This window comes from Trichosurus vulpecula, chromosome 2 (assembly GCF_011100635.1).
Source record: "Trichosurus vulpecula isolate mTriVul1 chromosome 2, mTriVul1.pri, whole genome shotgun sequence".
In the NCBI taxonomy this organism is placed as follows: domain Eukaryota; kingdom Metazoa; phylum Chordata; class Mammalia; order Diprotodontia; family Phalangeridae; genus Trichosurus; species Trichosurus vulpecula.
The window spans coordinates 266,182,539-266,198,473 of record NC_050574.1 but is presented as its reverse complement, the minus strand read 5'-3'; the positions used below and the strand labels follow the sequence as shown (position 1 = coordinate 266,198,473).

At 42.0% G+C, this 15,935-nt stretch overlaps 1 protein-coding gene and 3 non-coding genes across 4 annotated transcripts; all 4 read right to left on the bottom strand.

Annotated features, from left to right (window-relative positions):
* Positions 1-6,959: 6,959 nt before the first annotated feature.
* HSPA8 (heat shock protein family A (Hsp70) member 8) lies at positions 6,960-12,410 on the bottom strand. Its single transcript, XM_036743306.1, has 9 exons — positions 12,342-12,410; positions 11,246-11,455; positions 10,544-10,749; positions 9,836-9,988; positions 9,187-9,742; positions 8,751-8,953; positions 8,443-8,641; positions 7,878-8,110; positions 6,960-7,381 (listed from the first exon to the last, which is right to left on the bottom strand). The coding sequence occupies exons 2-9, from the start codon at positions 11,448-11,450 to the stop codon at positions 7,196-7,198; spliced, it is 1,941 nt and encodes a 646-aa protein (XP_036599201.1). The 5' UTR covers positions 11,451-11,455; positions 12,342-12,410; the 3' UTR covers positions 6,960-7,195.
* On the bottom strand, positions 7,503-7,598 carry LOC118840610. Its single transcript, XR_005009781.1, has one exon. It is a non-coding gene; the product is annotated as a small nucleolar RNA SNORD14 (small nucleolar RNA).
* On the bottom strand, positions 9,037-9,125 carry LOC118840608. Its single transcript, XR_005009779.1, has one exon. It is a non-coding gene; the product is annotated as a small nucleolar RNA SNORD14 (small nucleolar RNA).
* Positions 10,236-10,326, bottom strand: LOC118840609. Its single transcript, XR_005009780.1, has one exon. It is a non-coding gene; the product is annotated as a small nucleolar RNA SNORD14 (small nucleolar RNA).
* Positions 12,411-15,935: the final 3,525 nt, after the last annotated feature.

Here is a 15,935-nt window from a genome sequence, read left to right as displayed (position 1 = left end):
GAGTCCTCATCAGGCACAATTATGTATGAAAATGGCTGTATTTGATATAACGGGACAGTGTGGTGCCATAGAAAGAACACTGGATTTGGAAAGAAGAAGAAAAAAAGCTGAGTTTAAGGCCTGATCCTACTGCTGGTCACTGCCTGTGACCCTCAATAAGCCTCCGTTTCCTTGTTCCAACCAGAGTTGAAAGGGATGATCACTGCTATCACTTCTAACTTTAATTCACAGAATAATAAAAATTGCTCATGTATAACCTATTTCAGGTTGCTTGCCATCTTGGGGGAGGGAGGATTGGAAGTAGAAAAATGTGGACCTCAAAATCTCATAAAAAATGAACATTGAGAACTATCTTCACATGTAATTGTAAAAAAAATGAAATACTATTTACTTTTAAAAAAAAGGAAATGATTCGATGGGGGCAAAATAATATGGGGGAAATTTGATCCTGGTGTGTGTTTGAGGGAGGTGGGGGGAGAAGATGAAGGGAGTCTGATGATCTTTCTATATCCTTACAACAAGCATTCATTTGTTTGTTTGTTTTTGAGATAGAGTTAAATGACTTGCCCAGGGTCACACAGGCAGTAAGTATCTGAGGCCACATTTGAACTCAGGTCCTTCTGACTCCAGGGCCAGTGCTCTGTCCACTGAACCACCTACCTGCCCCTAAACATTAATTTATTTTTTTTAAAAGTGCTTGATTTTCCCTGGATTCATTAGTACAGAAAGAAATAGGTCAATTTTTTTTCATATTTACCTATTTTTTTCAATACAAAGAAGTAACCATAATGTTATGGTCTTTAATCAGTCCTAAACTGGAGTTACTTGTGATAAGGTAGCACAGGGTATAAAATTGTAGATTGAAATAGGGAAGACTGGAGTTCAAATCCTATTAGCTGTGTGACCCTGAAATCACACAAATTCTCTCAGCATCAGTTTCCTCTCCTGTAAAGCGGACATAATAACAGTACCTACTGTGTGGGACGAGTGAAGACCTCTCATAAAAAGGGAAGAATTAGATAAAATAAAATAAGTAGAATAGCAAGTTACTTGGATATTCTCTTTTCTGTAAGGCCATTTCTCTACTCAGATATTTTTCCTTCTGCATTCTGCAATCTAAGCTAGTGACCGTAGGGTCCCGGGGTTAGGAATCGAACACCAGATACTCCTACCCTGTGTATTTACCTAACGGCGAGAGGCCTGAAAGAAAGAAGGGTTGGGGTGAATAAGTCAGCAACCATAAAATCCTCTGAAAGTAAGGATAGGACACAGGATGCTTACCCCCTGTGCATTGACCCCAGGATAAGGGACCCTCAGCTCAGCAGAAAAATGGATGAAAAGCCGGAAAGCCAGGTGCAATGTAGACGTGCAAGACCAGTTAGGTATGAATGATGGGAGACAAGGTGTAAGGGTACTGGGGATATCCGTTGTAGCCACAGATGTGAAAATGAGGTAACTAACAACTAATTCCTGCCTGTTACCAATAACCAAACTGTTTGTTCAATCGTCATTGTCATTGTTATTAAGACAGATTTACTACCTTGAGGTTGATAGTAGAATGAAATAAGAATGGTGGGAAGTTCATGTTCGTCACCTGCTTGTCAAAAATAACCATACTGTTTGTTCCTTGCCATTGTCCCTGGGTAGATTTATCGCGTCCAGATTGTACCCTCAAAGCTTACGTCTGCAAGCTGAGAGGAAGGAGGTTGGGAGGGGGAATTGTGATTAGGGACCTATATAAACACCCCAATTTTCTGTGTCCAGTGCGCTCTGACACCGAGAGGACCCCCAGTCCTTTTAGTATCCGGGTTGCCCTCTCCCCGCGGGATCGTAATAAATTTTCCTTTCTACTTTCACCTTGAGATGCCTCTGTTTTTAATTTTTTGGATTCATAAAATCCATCCCACACACTACCTCACCGGATTGTTGGAGGGTCAAATAACATAGGTAATTTTGTAAACCTTAAAGTGTCAGATAAATTCTACCTATTATTACTATCATTGTTTTTCCAAACCAACTCTACACTTCTAATATCTCCTCACTATCTCTCACCCTCGTATCCAAGCAGTTTCAAAGGCCTGTCCATTTCACCTTTACATCATCTCTGGAATATACTCCCTTCTCACCTCTGACACTGCCCCCATTCTGGGGCAGGCCCTCATCACCTCACTCCTGGACTATTGCAATACCTGCCGGTGGGTCTGCCCACCTCAAGCCTCTCCCCTGACTCCAATCCATCCTCCAGTCAGCTACTAAAGTGATTTTCCTAAAGCGTATATCTGACCATCTCTCTCTCTCTCAATCTCTCTCTCTCTCTCTCTCTCTCTCTCTCTCTCACACACACACACACACACACACACACACACACACACACACACCCCTCCCCCCATTCAATAAACTCCAGTGGCTTTTTCCTTTTGCCTCCTGGAGAAAATAAAAAATGTTCAGTTTGATATTAAAAACCTTTCATACCCTAGTCCCCACTACCTTTATAGTCTTCATAGTCATCTGACACCTTACTTCCCAGCAGTTCTCTTTTTTTTTAATTTGTGAAATAAAACAAGCATTTCCATAACAGTATAATAAAAGAGATTGTACATGAAACTTCAAATAAACTTTGCACAACTTGCTGTTCCTTTCAAATATACAACGAAATTATTATGTAAATTTCTTTTTCTTCCTCCCCCATGGCTACCATTAGACACAAGTAGGTATATGTGTGTGTATGTATGTATATATGTATATGTATATATACACACATATACATACATATACACATATGTACATATTTTTATATATGCAAAATTATTTTATACCTACTTCTATTATCAGTCCTTTCTGGATGCAAAGAGCATCTTTCTTCATATGTCCTTTATAATTAATTTGGGTATTTATAATAGATAATACGACTTAGTTGCTCAACGTCATTCTTAAAACAATATTGCTGTTATTATATACAATGTTCTCTACATTCTGCTCATTTCACTCTGCATTATTTCATGCAAGTCTTTCCATGTTTTTCTTAAATCACTGAGCTCATCATTTCTTATAGCATAGTAATGGTCCATCACAATCATATACCACAACTTTTTCAGCCACTCCCCAATTGATGGTATCCCTGCAATTTCCAGATCTTTGCCACCACAAGAAAAAAATGCTGCTATAAACACTTTTAGAACATATAGCTTCTTTCCTTTTTCCCTTAATCATCTTTGGAAATAGATCAAGTAGTGGTATTGTGGGTTAATGAACAAATCATTGAAACAATAATTTCATTAAAGAGAATGATAATATTGAGACAACATATTAAAACCTATGGGATGTAGCAAAAGCAGTGATTAGAGGAAAATTTGTATCTCTAAATGCTTATATCAATAAAATAGAGAAACAGTAAACTAATGAATTGGGTATATAATTAAGAAAAACTAGAAAATGAAAAATTAAAAATCCCCAACTAAACACAAAATTGGAAATCCTAAAAATTAAAGGTGAGATTAGTAAAATTGAGAATTAAAAAACCATCAAATTAATAAATAAAATTAGGAGTTGGTTTTATGAAAAAGCAAATATAAACTATTGGTTAATTTGATTTTTAAAAAGAAAACAAAATCACTGGTATTAAAAATGAAAAGGTTGACTATATCATCAACAAAGATCAAATTAAAGCAATTATAAGGAGTTTTTCCCGTATTATATGTCAGCAGTATTCGTCCAATCCAGCGACACTGGCCTTCTGGCTGTTCTGCAGGAAGCCTTCCCCAACCCCTCTTAATTCCAAGGCCTTCCCTCTTTTAATTACTCGCTATTTATCCTGTATATAGATCACTCTGTATATATTTGTTTGTATATTGTTACCCCTCCCCCCACATTAGATTGTAAACTCCTTGAGTTTACATAGTAAGTCCTTAACAAATGTTTGGTTGATTAGCACATAACAGGTGCTCACTAGTGCTTGTAGATTTCATTTTAAAAGACAGAGTCACAGTTTTGGGTGAAAATGGAGATTTACCTATAGCCATATTAATAAATGCTCTAAATCACTATTGATAGAAAAATGAAAATTAAAACAACTCTTGAGCTACCACTCCACACCTGTCTGATTAGCTAATATGGCAAAAAAGGACAATGATAAATGTTGGAGAGAATGTGGGAAAACGGAGTTGTGAACTGATCCAATCATTTTGGAGCACGATTTATACCTATGCCCAAAGGGCTATAAAACCATACATACCCTTTGATCCAGCAATACCACTGCTGGGTGTGTATCCCAAAGAGATTAAGGGATTAAAAAAAAAAAAGGAAAGGGACCTGTTTGCACAAAAATATTTATAGCAGCTCTTTCTGTGGTAGCAAAGAATTGGAAATTGTAGAAATGTCCATCAATTGGGGAATGGCTGAAAAAGTTGTGGCATGTGATTGTGATGGAATACTATTGGGCTATAAGAAATGACAAGCAGGATGATTTCAGAAAAACCTGAGACTTACATGAACTGATGCAGAGCGAGGTGAGCAGAACCAAGAAAACACTGTGTATAGTAAGAGCATAATTGTCCAGAGATCAACTCTGAATGACTTAGCTGTTATCAGCAATACAATGATTCAAGACAATTCCAAAGGATTCATGTAGAAAAATGCTGTCCACCTCCAGAGAAAGAACTGGTGGGAGTCTGAATACAGACTGAAGCATACTCTTTTTCACTTAATTTTTTTTCATGGATTTTTGTGACGGAAGGGGGTGCGGTTGCGGGGGGATGTCTTGTCTTCTTTCACAATATTGCTAACATGGAAATGTTTTGCATGATTGCAGACGTATAACCTATACCAAATTGCTTACTCTCTGAGAAGGGGGAATCTGGAACTCAAAAAAATTTTTTTTTAAATCAATGCTTAAAATATTTTTACATGTAATTGGGGACAAAATAAAATATTTTTAAAATACAGAAAATGGAGATTTACAAATGGACTCTGTGTTTTAGAGGTATCCAAAGGTCCTATGAGGTAACAAAAGGTCATAAATGACAGGTCCCCCAGCTTGGTTTGCTGAGTTGGTTTTCTACAATGTAATTTGTACTTTCCTAAGCAGTACTTTGTAATTATCAAGTTGTTTTGGGTATGTTATTCTTCCTGTTGGAAGCTTTTGTAGAGCAGGAACTGTCACAAATTGCTTCTAGCTTAATCTCCTTCCCTTCACCACTAGAATCACCGGATTTAAAGTGCACCCATCTTGGATGGTGATGCCCCATTTCAAAGATGAGGAAACAGAGGCCCGTGAATGAAGAGACTTGGCCATAGTGAAACTGGTAATAAGAGGCAGAGTCACTATTCATTCCAACTAGTCTCCTCCCTCCAAATCCAATGTTTTTTTCCCACTGTGCCTATGAAATCATTATAAACTAGTATATTTTATATTAATAGCATTATATTAGGCATTAAAATTAAAAGGATTTTTAATGACAGGGTTGGTTGCCCTTGCTTCATTTCTTGACATTCTCAGGAGAGTTGGGGTGCACTTTAAAAGTGCGAGGGAACAAAGCATGAGAATGGAGTTAACTGTAGAACAGAGGACCTTGAGGGTTAGGGTTAGGGGTCTGTCGTGTTGGAAATCACTGCTCAACCCCTGATGTAACAAGAGGATCCAGAAATCATGTTAACATGAAATTGCAATTTAGATAAAATTGCTGCTTAATCTGATCACCTCTCTGATGCCTCCTAGGAGCTTGAGTCAATTGAGATGAGGATTGAAGATAAGTTTCTATTAGGCAGTGCCCCTGAATTTGTGTTCTAAACTCACCACTAGGTGGCATGCCAAGTCCCAAGATCAGCTCTACTGTAAAAGCAACCAGCAACTCAGATATAAGATGAGGATACCTCTATAGAACAGGATCTGTGTAACTTGAATGTGAAAACAAGTCTAACCTTTCACTAAACTTATGTAAAAACATCCTAAGGGATCCATAGTTCACCAGACTGGTGTTGGGGTCCATGATACAAAAGGGTAAGAACCTTAGAGCCAAGTTATTTCATAAAATTGGGACTAGACCTCCTGAGGGCTGTGACTGACTTGCTAAATGTTTCCAGAGCACTTTTAAAAATGAAACAAATACCCGTTAAAATGCCTTAAATTTTTGTTCCAGGCCTCATTTTACAGATTTAGCAAATCAAGTTAAAGGAACACATGGACTAACCAGGAGAGACCTGTATTATTTAAATGCCACCTAATTAAGAATGGGAATATTACACTCTTTGTAGTATGAACTTCCAAGTACAGTACCCAAGTTTCAAGATGACCATGGGACACCATGGCTGATGTATGATCAAGTCAGGACTTTAAACCAAAGGCCAATATGCTCTTTCCCTTGTACTAAAAATAGCCAGGTGTGGATAAAAGTACAGCACTGAAATACAAGCTAGGGCTGTCCTCATGGGAGGTCACTACATAGCCAATGTTTCCCTTTTTGGATTTAACTAAGCAGTTTTAGTCAAAGGTGGCAAGGTAAATAGCAATTAAGATCATGTATCAGACCAATACTCAGTTACACACCCACAAATTATGTTTGGGGTGAGACAGTACAGAGCATGAAAGGTCTAGCTCCCTAACCCTCAAACTACCCCGGTAATCCAAATTATAACTGGTAATATATTTGTTTTAACCCCATCAACTAATGCTACTGGATACCTTGCCAATACTTGCTTCAGGTTTCCTTCAACACAGGAATCAAAGACCTCATGCAAATAAGATTTAAGACTCACAGGTAACCTCATATTATATGCTCAGCAAAGAAAAAGTGATAAATTTAGGGCAGCCCCATCTTTTACAGCATTAACTCTTAACTCATATTAACTCATGAACTCCACTCAAAACTTCCACCCCCACTGTAGTTTGTTATAGACTTTAATTTCTGTACTTATGTTTGTTCATTATGCATACACAGCAATTTCAAGGAACTGGGACTCATTTGTATGGTGCCAATTTAAATAGATTTTTTATTCTCCAGGACAAGAATTGCATTTCCACTTGTTTACAGTACTGATAAAGTGCAATGTTGTTCACTTCTCTCCCTCTGCACACATTCAAGTATTCAGAATGCCCAGATTTACACAGTAGCTTAAATGTTAAACTGCTACTGCCTTGGCTACAAATTTGAGTCCTTCAATTTTTGGAAAGCTGCGTGGAATGCTCTTTCTTCTGTTGTGTTTAGTCGACCTCTTCAATGGTGGGTCCAGAAGAAGCACCTCCAGATGGGGCTGCTCCACCCCCTGGGAACCCACCAGGCATGCCTCCTGGCATGCCCCCTGCACTCTGGTACAGCTTAGTAATGATGGGGTTGCAGACCTTCTCCAATTCTTTCTGCTGATGCTCAAATTCTTCCTTCTCAGCAGTCTGGAAGGGATAAATCAATTCATTAAGTACACTCAGTATCTAAGCCTGCAGGCCGGGCACTAATCACTTTAACTTGTAGGGAAAGGTTATCTACAAAACACCATTAAGTTTCAGAAGATGGTCGCTCAGACATCCAAGGAAGGATCTTGGCCAACACAAGTCGTGAGACTTCTGGTGGAAACTACGAATGGTTTGGGTAGTACTATCATCACAGCGGCCATTTGGGTATTCTTAAGGATAGCTAGCTCCTTAGCAACAGTGGGAAGCCCTTTTGTGCTTTCTATCCTTGCACTGCGTAAATATGAGTACCTACTTACTCTTCAGGAATTACTAATACCAATTTCAGGGATTTTTTAGGAATTACTAACAATATCACTGAGCCACGAAATGAATTTAGTGCAGATTTAAACACTTAACAGTTTAGAACTACACCACTGACTTTAGGGGACTTACACATCCAACCTGACAGCTTATTTCCCAAAACACACTGACATACCTGGTTCTTATCCAGCCAGTTGATAATTTCATTACATTTGTCAAGGATCTTCTGTTTGTCTTCATCCCCAATCTTGCCTTGCAGTTTCTCATCCTCTACGGTGGCCTTCATGTTGAAAGCGTAAGACTCCAGAGAATTCTTAGAAGACACCTTGTCTCTCTGCTTCTCATCCTCAGCCTTGTATTTCTCAGCCTCCTGGACCATGCGCTCAATGTCTTCTTTGCTCAGACGCCCTAAGAACAGAAGAAAGTGTCTTTGCACACTTACATATTTCACCACTAATAACTGATAATCAGGGTGGGGATTAAGAAAAGCAGTGGTCGCTCAGACAGCCAAGGAAGGAACTTGGGCCAACATTAGTTTTTCAACTTCTAGTGGAAACTACGAATGGTTTTGCTATCACTTTCATCACAGCAGCCACTTTTTTCTGGCCGTACACAGCCTGCTACTAACACAGAGCTTTCTTGCTCTGAATTACATATTCCTTTAACCAGACTTAACTCAGACCAAAATGCTTGGCCAGCTTCCCTACCCCTTTTAAAAGTGCAAGGACCTGAGATCTTACCTTTGTCATTGGTAATGGTGATCTTGTTCTCCTTGCCTGTGCTCTTATCCACAGCTGAAACATTGAGGATGCCGTTTGCATCAATGTCAAAAGTTACTTCAATCTGAGGAACACCCCTGGGTGCTGGAGGAATTCCTGTGAGCTCAAATTTGCCAAGCAGGTTGTTGTCCTTTGTCATTGCTCTCTCACCTTCATAAACCTTTAGGAGAATCAGGAGTTAGTGAGCAGCTTAGCATTTGCTAACCCCCACCCTGTGTAATCAGCCTTTGTGTGCCACAAGTGACAGAGCCCTTGGCACATGAACATACCTGAATAAGTACACCAGGCTGGTTGTCTGAATAGGTGGTAAAGGTCTGTGTCTGCTTGGTGGGGATGGTGGTATTACGTTTGATCAGAACGGTCATAACTCCACCAGCAGTCTCAATTCCAAGGGAAAGAGGAGTGACATCCAACAGCAGCAAGTCCTGCACATTCTCAGATTTATCTCCAGACAAAATGGCAGCCTGGACAGCTGAGGGAGGAAAAGAAAGTACTTGGTAAAGAAAAAGATCAAAGCAAGACAAAACCTGTGAATAGCATTCCCAGGAGGCCTGTTCGCTCAGACATCCAAGGAAGGTACTTGGCCATCATCAGCAAGCTTCTGGTGGAAACTACGAATGGTTTTGGAACATTCATCACAGCGAAACAGTTTCTACTAGCTCTAAGTGTGTAAAAAACATTGCAGTTTTGAGTAAAGCAAGTTACCTGCACCATAAGCAACAGCCTCATCAGGATTGATACTCTTGTTGAGTTCTTTGCCATTGAAGAAATCTTGCAGAAGCTTCTGGATTTTGGGGATTCGAGTAGAACCACCCACCAGGACGATGTCATGAATCTGTGATTTATCTAGCTTGGCATCTCTCAAGGCCTTTTCCACAGGGTCCAGTGTGCCACGGAAGAGATCAGCATTCAGCTCTTCGAAACGGGCTCGGGTGATTGATGTGTAGAAGTCAATACCTTCATAGAGGGAGTCAATCTCAATACTGGCCTGGGTACTGGAAGAGAGGGTACGCTTAGCACGTTCACAAGCAGTGCGAAGACGGCGAACAGCCCTCTTGTTCTCGCTGATGTCCTTCTTGTGTTTTCGCTTGAACTCGGCAATGAAATGGTTGACCATTCTGTTGTCAAAGTCCTCTCCACCCAAGTGGGTGTCCCCAGCTGTGGACTTGACCTCAAAGATGCCATCTTCAATGGTAAGAATGGAGACATCGAAAGTACCACCTCCAAGGTCAAAGATCAACACATTTCTCTCAGCACCAACCTGTTAATCCAGTGACAAGGTTATTAGTTGAGAGAAAAGGAAAAGATTGAGCAGACTTGATATGACAATGGATTCACACAGTAACTTAGTTACCTTTTTGTCCAAGCCATAAGCAATAGCAGCAGCAGTTGGCTCATTGATGATTCGGAGCACATTGAGACCAGCGATGGTTCCAGCATCTTTGGTGGCCTGGCGTTGGGAATCGTTGAAGTAGGCTGGTACTGTGACCACGGCATTTGTGACAGTCTAGGCAAATAAAATAACAGGATATTTATGATACTTATTTTCTCTTAAACCATTACTGAGTTAGCATAGTACTGTGAACTGTCAAGACACCTCAGGTTGAACAGTGGTTGCCATAAAATTATATGGACTTAATTCGTCATCCACAAAGTTTGGATGGCTTTCCAATTTCGTTAGAAACTCTGTAAGTCTGTTTAAACACTACCCAGACATTAATACAAGTAATTAACATATTCAAATTAAATCAAGCTCGCTCAGACATCCAAGGAAGGTGCTTGCCATCATTAGCAAACTTCTGGTGGAAACTACGAATGGTTTTGGTACCAATATCATCACAGCAAGCCAGCCTCAGAATACCATAAAATAGGTAATACTATTTGAATAGATAATTAAGACTGGGATATATACTGAGACTTAGAAAGCCTACCACTACTAACTTGTGCTATTTCTAAGACAGGAAGCAAAAGTGTACTGCTAACTATACAGGATCTATAATTTAATCCTATTTAGAAAAATCGCTAATTCCTACCATAACCAATTTACTAATACAAGCTTTACCTTCCCAAGGTAAGCTTCAGCAATTTCTTTCATCTTGGTCAAGACCATAGAAGATACTTCTTCTGGATAGAAACTTTTGGTCTCCCCTTTGTACTCCACTTGGACCTTAGGCCTGCCTGCGTCATTCACCACCGTAAAAGGCCAATGCTTCATGTCTGACTGTACAACTGCATCATCAAATCTGCGACCAATCAGACGTTTGGCATCTGAAACAAAATTTGAGACCTTTAGTTTTAGACATTTCAATGACTTACACGCCCATCTAACCTATACCTTTGTTTATTTTGCCTACTTTTGCCAGCAAATTTCAGTCACACCTCCCACAATATACTAGTCTGCATGGACTTGGTAGCTTTTCTAGTAGCTTTAACTTCAATAAGGAATGCTATTGTCAAATTATTACCGTTCCTTTTTTCTAACTGAAAGGCATTTCCTCCTTTATAATCAGGACACCAATTAATTAATTTTAATTTGAAACTAGACAGTAGGTTTTGCTTGTACTAGAAAAATATCTATCTTTAAATGAGTGTTTTGGGCCTTTGCCCAAGAACTGCAAAGGGAAATGAAACAAACTAGGCTGCTGGGTTTGGAATATCCTACAAGCATAAATTTTAGCATTTTCTTCATTTCTCAAGGTCTTGTAACTGGCTAATGTTACTTACAATAACTTGTACTTTTAATTACTGTTATTTGACTTCTTACCAAAAACTGTGTTGGTGGGGTTCATTGCAACTTGATTCTTTGCAGCATCACCGATTAGACGTTCAGTGTCGGTGAAGGCGACATAGCTTGGGGTGGTCCTGTTTCCTTGGTCATTAGCAATGATCTCCACTTTCCCATGTTGGAAGACTCCCACACAGGAGTAAGTGGTACCAAGATCAATGCCAACTGCGGGTCCCTTCGACATGGTTGCTGCAATAAAATGGGTTTAGGTATCAGTAGTGGATTGATCAGCAATCTTTAGCTGCATCAGTTTAGAAAAAATAAACCGCTATACTGCTCATGGGGGTGCAGCCTTACCACCCCCACAGGCAAAACCTAAGCGCGTCTGAAGGGCTTTGACTGTGCACGTGGCTGGGCCAGGAAGAGACTGCTAGGGCTCCTCCCCGCTTTCCTCATTTTCAAAAGGAACAAAATGGTTTCTTCTCCTGAACTCCCCAACCACTAGATTTAACCCAATTTGCCTACTCCCTTTTTACCTACTTAGGATTTCTGATGGAAGCAGGAAGGTCATAACGTAAGTGAAGCCACGTGGTTTTCGTTAACTACATTACCCGGCATGCACCCCGCCGCGGCTCCTTAACTCTAGCCACGCGGTCCAAGCGGAAAATCTCATCAGGACGTCCCCACCTTGACCCCGTGACGCCCGCAATGGCTCCGTAGCAAGAACTATAAAGCCCCACAAGGCCCAGCGGGTCCCCTCCCCCTCCCCCACCCGCCCCCGCTTGCAATCCTCTCCGGGAGTGGTCCCCCCTCCCACTTTCCTTTCTGTTCCCCGTGCTCCCCACTCAACCCCGCCCGCGTTACACACTGCGGATTTTGCTTTGCAGCACGATCCAGAAAAAAAAAATTTTTAATTTTAGAAAAGACGACAAATACAGAGTTTTGGTCCCCAGTGTGTCCGCCCGCCACTGCATAATGTCGCCCCAAATCAGCGTTTTCTTAGTAGAAAACGAACAGCAACGTAAACCCTATAAACCTTCTAAATAATGAAAACCATCTAGTATCAGATGCAAAAAAAAATAACGATGCACAATGAGATTCAAAGAAAGCCTAGAACGGCTTCTTCAGGCCTTACCTGGGGAGTCGGGGGGGGGGGGTCGTAGGCGACCACTGCGGAGAAAGAAGGGCTGCTGCTGCGCTGAGTAGACCGGCTTCCGCCTGCCCCCCAGCCTTTTATACCCCGTCGCCGAACCTTCCAGAAAGGTCCCGCCCATCCCGGATGCCCATCTTGGAGCTCTTATCCAATAGGTGACGCCGCCACCAGCTGTAGGGCCAATGAATGGAGCCGTTCCTTTCCGCAGGCCTCGCCCTCTCCTACCTCATCCCGCCCCTCGTAGACGTGACGTGAATCCCTCCGCGTTCTCGAACCTTCATTTTCGCCCCCGCCGTCCGGGAAAGGAAGGGCGGGGAAGAGAATGGAAAGGAGAGGCGGAGCCAATGAGAACCCGCGCGCGGGAGCCCACTGTCTCTGGGGGGGAAGGGAGGGGGAGGGGAAATGGGTCCTGGCTTGTTGCAGGGGATGCGAGCATGCGCGCCCGGGAATGAAAATGGAGGAAAAAAAGAGTTGGGAGGCAACCGAGAAGAGGGCCAATCACCCTCTGGGAGTGGGCGAATTTTGGGGACCCCGGCTCACGAGTACAGACTAGCGCCGAGGCCCAGGCTGCACTCGCGTGGGGGGGGGGAGGGGTGTGGAGGAGAAGCCCCTCTCGGGAAGGGCGGAAGTGGAGGGGGAACAAAATGGTCGCCGCTTAGCCCGGCCTTCTCTTCCTGTGAGGTTGGGTTGAGCCGTCCCAGACCTCGGGGCGTGCTGGGATTTTTTTCCTGGATTTTGACTCGGGTGTTGCCAGGGCAGCGGTCTGGGGAAATGGAAGAGTGCGCAGTGCTGGCCTTTCCTTCCCTCCCCCATCCCCACGTGTGGTGGGATGAAAGCCGGGTTTCCGACCCCTGCTAGGCCCCCCATGTGGTGCCCTTTTTCCCCGGCCGCATTTGTTTGGGGGGGATGTCTTGTGGCGGCCTGGGAGGGCTCTGCTAGGCACAAAAGCCCGGGTGCGGCCCCCACGCCCAGGAAAGGACCTTGGAGGTCACCCACCCCACCCCCATCCCCATCCTTGCGCCAGTGAGGAGATGGGGAGGGAGGGGGGAGGAGAAGAAAGACCTCCGGGCGCGTAATCTAATGGCTACGTCGAATCTGGATCATTCTAGACCCAAACCCTTTGTACCGAGTGCCACCCACCCTGATGATCCCTGGATGTGTTCCTCCATGCGGAAGCAGCTGTGGATTGTCCTGGAACACGACCGGGTCTTTCCAGTAACAGACCCGGCTCTGCTACTTAATGTATCTTAAAGAAAAAAAAAATCTCCCACCCTTCCCCAGCCAGTCCTTTATTTTTCTGGTTTTGTAACCGAGGAATTTTCAGTAACAGACCCAGCTCTGCTACTTAATGGTCTTAAAGAAAAAATTCTCTCACCCCTCCTCCCCCAGCTAGGTTTTTTTTCCCCCCTTCTGGCTTTGTAACTGAGGAATCAACTTTTTAAGAGGACTGAATTTGCACCTAATTCCCCACGCCACCGGACTGCGGGGCAGCTTGAAAATGCACCAGAACCAAAAAAGGCTCTACACAAAAATGTCATTATGGTTATTATTTTCGGCAGGAGAAAAGCGAGCTGAAGCCGGGACTTTCACATCCTCCCCTCCCCCAAGCTCCTGTGAGCTCGGTTTTTTGCTTCTCCAATGAATGATGCTGCCCGTGCTTCCCTTTTTTCTTTCATTCTGTACTCCCCCATTCCTTCCCTCACCACCAATGTGAACCTTAAAATGTAGGAGGAAGAATGCAGGTCTAGGATTCAGGTAGCTTAGCGGAAGGGGGAGGGAGGTAGACGAAGATTGGAATTTAGTTAAAAATCTAAGTATCTGCGGCGCAGTTTCATCTGTTAAAGACGTAATACCAATCCCTTAAGTAACTAAAGTTTCTCCCTAGCCTAAGCTAACATCATTATATGGCACAAGGACTTTCTTCTGGTGTCTTATGAAATCCCCCTTCTTCGAGCACTCCCACCTTTGTTAAAAAAAAAAAAGACGTTTCCATGCCTACCACAATTTTTCCTGCAACCAGTTCGTGGTTTTTTTAAACTTGGGATCTAAACCAACCTTTTTGTTTTACAAAGAAATAAAGTTAGGTGACGTGTTCAAGGTCACAGGATCAATAGGCTTGCTTTTCCCACAAAGGGGACCTGAGATCTCAGGTTGCGACTCTTAGGTCACCATTTCTAATATCTGAGTCTCCCTTTTGCTGCTTTGGAGTGAAAGCATTCAGTGTTTCACAATAAGGTGCAGCAAAGGTGAACAAGCAGGAAATGAAGCTTCCCTGAGTCCTCAAATGATTTGAAAACAGAACAAGGTCTATGAGGACAATTGTAGAGGCCCTTCTAAGCTGGCTTCTCCTATGAGCAATAATTGAAGGACACAGAACAGAGACATCTTAGTAGTTGCTTACAGTAGAAATTTGATTGTCCTTATTAAGTGTAGTAATTCATAGTCTCCCTGGTCCTCTTCACAAAGTTGGCAACTATATACATTCAGTTTCTGAAAATAAGACTAGGCCCTGGAAGGGTTTAGGGCCTAGGACCATCCCCAAGGGCAAATCACAAACCAAAATCGGAAACCACCCCTCCTTCCCTTTGTGTTTTTTTTATATTAATGAAATTAGGTTGAACCTCCAGGGCAGCTTTAACATGGAAAAAAAAAACTTCTAGAAGGCAACTGAGTAATATGTGTTGTAGAATGGGGAGGACCTATGAACTGATGAAGTGTTAAAAAAAAACCGGATTATCCAATCTGTATTGGGGTGGGGAGGGGGAGAGGAGTGTTAGACTAAAAAACAATCTTTTTTCCTCTAAGAATGATTCTGGATGGGAGAAATTAGCATTTCAGCCACATTTCAATTAAGAAAAGCAAGGATAACCTTTCAGCAATTTAAAATGAAGATTAGGCCATTTCTGAAAGTAAAGGAAACTAGTTCATAGGAACATTGAGTCAGCAAAGGGTGTGGTTATTTTCTGTTTTTATACCAAGGAAGCTTTCAAAATCCAGCAAGATAGACTATTATGTTGCAATCCTTTCTTTGTGGCCAATGAAAGTTGCATGTCATTTGATCCATCATTCCGGCCCTGAGGATACAAAGGAAAGCCCTTTGCTGCCACCCATCCCCCCATATCAAAAATATATTTTAAATTTGAAAGTTAACCAAATGATTGATGTTTGCACGTGGCCAGATGCCTCAGCAAAATACAGTACCTTATTTGAAATCAGTCATAAAGAATAAATCTCTTTAGAATCATAAATCCTAACATACGCCCTCCAAATTAAATCTTTAGTGTTTCATGACCCTCATTAGACTCAATATGTAATTGTTGATCATAGCTATCATTTCTGTATAGCATTAAAATGTATTACATACTTTAACCGGATCCACAAAGTAACCCTGTGAGGTAGGTACTGAAAATATTACTGTCCCCATCTTAGAGAAGAAAGTGAGGCTAAGAAGACCCAAGTCTTCCCATTTTTTGCTTTCATCTACCAAGATTTGTCCAGGTTAATTATAAATTATTCCTTTTCATGAGCCCCACAATCCTGCCAAAATTGTCTTTCCTTCCATTTCATATGCATAGG

What these genes read in the sequence shown, in the direction of transcription:
- HSPA8 (XM_036743306.1), bottom strand. Translation starts at nt 11,450, where the DNA reads ATGTCGAAGGGACCCGCAGTTGGCATTGATCTTGGTACCACTTACTCC. An exon ending in CTTATGGCTTGGACAAAAAG is followed by an intron (nt 9,743 to 9,835) that starts GTAACTAAGTTA and finishes CTGGATTAACAG; the next exon opens with GTTGGTGCTGAGAGAAATGT. An exon ending in CACCATTACCAATGACAAAG is followed by an intron (nt 8,111 to 8,442) that starts GTAAGATCTCAG and finishes TTCTGTTCTTAG; the next exon opens with GGCGTCTGAGCAAAGAAGAC.